The 7,128-nt window shown below is 38.7% G+C and overlaps 1 protein-coding gene across 1 annotated transcript in view; it reads left to right on the forward strand.

Annotated features, from left to right (window-relative positions):
- ATRNL1 (attractin like 1) overlaps positions 1-6,365 on the forward strand; it is an 814,868-nt gene extending 808,503 nt beyond the window's left edge. The window contains exon 29 of the mRNA XM_021699729.1: positions 6,241-6,365. Coding sequence (XP_021555404.1) covers positions 6,241-6,365 — 125 coding nt within the window. The remainder of the gene's footprint in view (positions 1-6,240) is intronic.
- The last annotated feature ends 763 nt before the right edge of the window (positions 6,366-7,128 follow it).

Here is a 7,128-nt window from a genome sequence, read left to right on the forward strand (position 1 = left end):
CCTGCTTTTACACAGACTTGGGAGGAGAGCATTTCAAAATGAATGACTTTTCTGAGGCTTTGTTCAAATGTAAAACGGAAGTGCTATGTTTGTATATAAAGTGAGGATGTTCTTTCCAAGGCAATTTCACTTGATGTGCAGTATTTTATTACTGCACTTATTAATTGTTCTGCATAATTGTAAAAAAAACACACATCAGTAATTTTATGATTACATTGTGACCACTGGAGTCTACTAACACCACTTCGCTTTAGTAAAACTAGAGTTTTCCTGAAGATAACTCAGTTCCTAATATTTCTCCTTGGTGGTTTTCATTGCATATTTAGTGGTTTAAAAAGATATATTTACCATGTAAATATGTAGCTCTTAGTCATTTCTATTGCTTTCTTTTTAGGGCATGTCTGCACGTGTTTATTGAAAAACAAAGTTCTTAATTTTAGGAAGAAATGCTGGGGGGTTTTTTCCCCAAGAATCTGGGTAAAGGTCTGATTTTGGTGTATCTTCTACTTATTTCCTAAATATCTGTGGTAGCTCTTGGCGTCCAAACCAGTAACTACTAAATTGTGCCCGTGTTCTGAAGGAAATCTGCGTGGTCCCAAAGGAGTCTGCCTCCTTCCCAGCTTGCCCAGCCCTGAGTGGTCCAGAACAGCCACGGGTGACGTTCCACATTAGCGAGGGCTAGTTTGCAACACCACAAGGCCACGGCAAATGGAATAGGGAACAGAAGAGGGTACTTTCTTTCTTACGAGGTTTATAATCCATATTTAAATAATCTAAATGTCCTAGTGTCTGGTATTTAAAAACTAAAAGTGCAAGAAGGTAAAGCTTATAATAAATATTTAAACCCCAGCATTTTTATTGAATGTACCGGCATATTTTGATGTAAATTCTGCTAGCCTGCAGCATCTGTGCATCATCTTGACATGGTAAATGAAATTCCTTTAGACCACCAGTCTAAAATAATGAATTGTTCCCCTGGTTAATTGTATTGCTTTGATAACAAGGAACTACGCTAGGCCTAGAGAACACAATAAGTGGATTTCATCAGATGATTTGTGTGATGTTTTGAAAAATGATCTTCTAGAGTGATGGAACTCAAACCACAAGCCGCATGTACCACTGCATGGCGTCCTATCAGCAGGAAGCGCTTCCTCTATGGCCCGGGGAGTGTGGGGTCAGCACCAGAAAACCTCTACCCAGGGGACAAATTTCCCAGGGAAATCTAAACAAGGAGGAAGTGTTTGCCTCAAAGGGCAACATGGATAAATTATTTTTAAGTTGTTTTTATTTAATTGATGCATTTTAAAAAAACAACCCAGGAAAGATCTCAAGCTACCTTTATCTCTTCATCACCAGTGTGAAAGTAAACCAAGACCAATGAAATAACAAGCAAGGCTATTTATTCAGAACTTGCTTCAGCAAGGGAGCCACCCGCCATTGCTGGCTTACGTTTCAGCAGACACTTAAAAATAGGCAAATATGTGGGATATAGTAGAAAAAAGAGAAGGCTTCAAGTATGGACCGACTGGAAGCTATTGGCACAGGAAAGCTAGAGTCAGGTTAACTGGAAATGGGGCATCCTATATGATTGGTTAGGGGTGCATATTTGCCTTTCCCTGGTTGGTCCTAAGTTGGAAGCTGGGACAAAAATTAGGGAAGTTGTCAGTTATTAATCAAGTTGGGTAGGTGGGACCCATTGTTACGGAGGTAATTGTTTGACTTCCTGGTTTGTTACTAGAGATAGCAGTCTGACTTCCCACAAACCGGATATGGCAGACTGGCTTCCTAGTCTGGTTATTGCAGATTTAGGGGCTGGTTTCCTGAGCAGGTGGCTGCATCTGTGGGACGGAGTTATGTTGTCATCTGGCTATTGCCTATTTATATAGTCAGTCTCTCCCGTCAACATACACATGTTACATGCAGGGAAAGGGGAGTAATATTGGTTTTCTTAAAGAGCTACTGTCCACTTTCCTTTTTTATCAATTAAGATTCCCTACAATAAAGTATACTGAAGGGCAAGGATAGAAACTACTTTGATTTCTCAATCTTGCTCTCTTTTTTAAAGAGTCTTCCACACACTAGACACTTTGGGAAGTCTGGGACCTGCTTCCTCTTATTTATTCTTCTGTCCAGGGCTTCTTGTAGGTTGAATGAGGACCTAGCAATTTCTGGGTTGTTGTGTTAGAATTCTCCATATAGCACAATATGAAGAAATGCAATAATAGTAATAAAAACTTATACCCAACAATTTGACATATACACACATGCAGTTATGATCATTATGCTGTTCATAATTAAATTACAAGATTATAAAAAAAGTAACTCATGGGGTGCCACAAGCTGTGTAGTTGTATAAAGGACCCAGGCTTAAATCTAAGCGAAAGCATCATTTGGCCCCTCCAGAGATGAGAGTGCGCACGTGGCCCTTGGAGCGTCCTCTGGGAGGACACGTGGGGGACACTAAACATCACTGCCTGCAGGAATCCAAGGTTCCCACATACGTGTGGCCACTTATGCAGAATCTGTAAATGTAGTTGGTAGCTCCATTTCCATAGGAAAGAACAAAAATTTGTCAAATTAAAAATAAGCATGATAATGCGATTTTATTTGTAAATTAAGGACTGAAGTCTGGCTTATAGATTTACTATTTTCAACGGAATGTGTTTCCAAGCTAACAAATCATTAGCAAACCCAGGATATTTGTGAGACACTACTTTAATTAGGCTTCGGAATTCCAATACCCTGAAATACAAAGGTACATTGGCAGTTTCAGATTAGATGGAATTGCTTGTTTGGGCAACTCAAATGGTTTGCTCCTCTCCTGACATTATAGCTTCTGTAAGGGAAACAACATTTGTAGCCAATGTAAATGCAAAAGTATTGTTTTTCAGAGCTCCTTTGGACTGGGTCATGCAGTAGTTTAATCAATAACATGATTTCATATTTAGAAGCTGTGATCATTGCAATTAGTGGAAGTGGTCTCTGTCTACATTAAAGGAGACATATATTCTTTGTCATATTTGGCTGTCTCTGGATAAGAGGGTGCCAGAAATGAAATAACAGAAGGTTGTGAATTATGACAGAAGGATGCCAAGAGATCTGGGGAAACTTTAGGTCTGCCTGTACTGAATTTTTTGTTAGCACAACAGGGGCCTGTTAGTCTTTTTTTAAAAAAACATGCGCTTCAGCTCCCTCCCTTGAAGAAATAACAAAGTAACTATTTCCTACAGCAGAATAATGGTTGAAACATCTATGTGGGACACTTCAGAAGTTCATATGTGCTCTTCAGAGGTCAAGAAAGCAATATTTATTTAAACTTTGAACCTTTGAACTTGTGTTATCTCTAAGCAATTCAGAATAATTATTCAATATCCTAAAAGAGCAGGTTATTTAACAGCAACCCTTAAAAGGTAAATATCTAAGATGATCAGCCTAGCCAGTGATTACTGTAACTTTTTAATCCTTTCCCTCCCTAGCATCGTTAATTTCTCCTTCTCCACAAATACCTTCTCTTCTGTTCTCACATGTACATAAAACTCCTTTTTCCTTTAAAAATTATATGTACTCAGATGATCCTGTGTATTCACATATATCTCATCTGACCTGTTGCTTCCCCTGTGTACCAGCTCACTTACCTCTTTCCAGTGCCAAATAGCTTGAACATGGGATTTATATGTGTTGTCACATTTCCTCTCACCCCATTCCCTACTTAACTTTCTGACTTCCTTCCTCAGTTAGGTATAGAAATGACTCAAAGATCATCCAGATCTCCTTTGAGGAACTCTAATGGGCTCTGCACCCAGCCTCACTGCTGGCCCATTTGGTACTCTCCACAGACTCCTTGACCCTGACGTCCCTTGACTTCTGCAATACTGCACCAGGCTTGTTGACCCTCTTCTTAACACTGTTTCCCTCCGTTGACATTTCTTTCTGTTCATAAACCTCTGGAGTTCTGTTCTTGCCAGGTCATATTTGAGGCTTACCTAGAAAAAATTGACCTACAGAAGTAAAATAACTCAATGGCATCTTGCATAGCTTAAGATCCAAAAGTGAGGCCTTCTTCTAAGAGCAGCACATTGGGGAGATGTCTGTAGGGCTCAGGGCTTGGTTCAGCTCAACCCAGGGTCAAGTCTCCAAGACCCGGGAGATGGGAAAATGAACCAAAAGTCCTTTAGTCACCTCCTTAAAGCAAGCAGGCTGGTCTCTTGGTTTAGTATGGTGACTTGGCACATTTTGTTTTACTCAAGAATTATATGAGACTCAGGGTGCCTGGGTGGCTCCATCGTTAAGTGTCTGCCTTCGGCTCAGGTCATGATCCCAGGGTCCTGGGATCGAGCTCCGCATCAGGCTCCCTGCTCAGCAGGAGGCCTGCTTCTCCCTCTACCACTCCCCCCTGCTTGTGTTCCCTCTCTTGCTGTGTCTCTCTCTGTCAAATAAATAAATAAAATCTTGAAAAAAAAAAGAATTATATGAGACTCAACAGAAACTAAAATGCTTCATGTATAACTATGATAAACCAGAGTATCTGGCTGGACCATTGCTTCTACAAATTTAGGAACATCTTTACTATCCATGAACATTTTACCAAATGTTCTTGTCAATCAATAGACAAAATGATGTAACAAAACAGTATTCTTTAAATTACCTATGATAGCTAGAGATCCACTTTTGTGCTAATAGTCTGCTGATAATACTCAAGGTTTTTTTCTTATGTTTCAGAAATATCAAGCTGTCTTTCTTCCATGTCTGCTTGTGCATAACACAACTCTGCACCTGGGTGTTTTCTTACTTCTTAAAAACACTTGAAAAAAAAGAGAATGAAAAGACAGGCCACAGATTTGGAGAAGATACTTGCAAAACACATATCTGATAAAGGACTGGTATATAAAATGTAAATGAAATCTCTTAAAACTCAACAATAAGAAAACAAACAGTTCAATTAAAAATGGGCAAAAGATCTGAACAGATACCTTACCAAAAAAAATATACATCTGACAAATAAGCATATGAAAAAGATGCTTTTATTATGGAATTGCAGATGAAAACAACCATGAGATTTAGTTACATACCTATTAGAATGGCTAAAATCCCACACACCAACACCACCAAATGCTGACAAAGATGCGGTACAATGAATGAGGAACTCTCATTCATTGCTGGTGGGAATGCAAAATAGCACAGCTTCCATGGAAGATAGTTGGGTAGTTTCTTTCAAAAAGCTAAAACCAGGTTTACCATGTGGTCCAATGATCATGTTCCCAGGTATTTGTGAATTGGAAACTTACGTCTACATAAAAACTTGCACATAGATATTTATAGCTGCCTTATTTACAATTGCCAAAAATTGGAAGTAGTCAAGCTATCCTTCAATAGGGGAATGGATAAACAAACTGTGGTACATCCATACAATGGAATATTATTCCAAAAAGAAATGAGCCATTGAACCAAAAAAGATATGATGGAACTTAAAGGCATATTGTTAAGTGAAATAAGGCTGTCTGAAAAGGCTAGGTACAATGATTCCAACTATATGACTCCAACTATATGCCGTTCTGGAAAAGGCAAAACTATCGAGACTTTTAATAAAGATCGGTGATTACTGGAGGCTCAGGGGAAGGGGAGGGATAAATTGGTAAAGCACAGGGGATTTTTAAGGCAGTGAGACTCCTCTGTGTGATACTCTAATGTTGAATATATGACATTATACATTTGTCCAAACCCAGAGAATGTACAATACAAAGAGAGAACCCTAATGTAAACTATGGACTTTGGTTGGTAATCATGTATCGATGTTGGCTCAATTTTTCTTTAAACCTAAAACTGCTCAAAATTTTTAGAAAAATCTTAATACAATGGCTTTTTGTTCTACACACACAAAAATAATGGTAACGCTGAAAATTCTGTGTACAGCTAGAACAAACTTGTGTTCAGACATGGGAACTAAGATGTGGGGTCATAACCACAGCTGGTTGTGATGTTTTTGTCACACACTGAATTTGATCATCCAAAGTCAGAGTCAGTTAACTGCTAGGTCCTTGTTCTTCTTCATGTGTGACATTCATATGTCTCAGTTGTAGAAACATTTTAAGTAAAGGGCAAACTACATGATAACTTCCAATAAACAGCTAAATGTTTGATGACTAAATATAAAACAATAAAAAGTAGAGTGCCAAGACACCACTGTCACTGTCCTGGAGATGTCTCACCAAATATTTGAATGATTTTCTCCTCTTCTTGCAGGCCTTGCAATTGCCAGTGCCCTAATAGATATTTCACAACAGAAGCCTTCAGATAGTAAAGACAAGACTTCAGGAGTCCGAAATCGAAAACACCACCTCTCAACACGTCAAGGAACTTGTGTCTGAGAAACAGAAACTGCTCCTGGATATTCTGAAGTGTTTTGATTTTGTAAATGGCTTCCATTAAGGCTGGTCTATGGCCTCAGTTTTTATGGAGGCAAATCTCTGTGTGGTCCCAGGGCTCAAGTACAGTTCCCTCCAAAAGGGCAATGACCCGAGTAGCCAGAGAATGTTCGTGACTTTTATGAAAGTAACAGTATTGATGGTCACGGGCAATAAAGTCAGTTTTTACGACTCTCTTAGGCTTATCATAGATAACATTAAATTACGCTGGAAAAGATGTATATTGTTTCTTAATGCAGATGAAAATATGTAATTCATATAAACCAAACTGTTTATATCCCAAGACTTTAAAGAAAGACATTTTATAATGCCTGGATGATGAGAATTGTACAGTTTTTGCCTCATAAGCAAACTTAAATCACTTGTATATGAACAGGAAATGAACAAATTGCAATGGCTTTAAATGTTGTTTTATCTCACTGTAAATGTAAAAGCAAGATTTGGGTTTAGTGGGATGTAGGGTAGTATATTTAAATATTCCACATGACCATATCATGTCCACACTCAGTTTGGGAATGTGACTATTTTCCACCTAACTGGAATGCAGACCAAAATGAGTCCATTTGGATGGATGGTATGTGCAACTTCACAGGAGGTTTATTAGAATTCTGAGTGAAAAGGACATTCCTGTCATCCTTGCCAACTGCCTAACTCATTATCAGAGCTGATAGAGCATGGAAAAACCTGTCCAGCAATCAGTTTTTCC

Source organism: Neomonachus schauinslandi, chromosome 6 (assembly GCF_002201575.2).
Source record: "Neomonachus schauinslandi chromosome 6, ASM220157v2, whole genome shotgun sequence".
Lineage (NCBI taxonomy): Eukaryota > Metazoa > Chordata > Mammalia > Carnivora > Phocidae > Neomonachus > Neomonachus schauinslandi.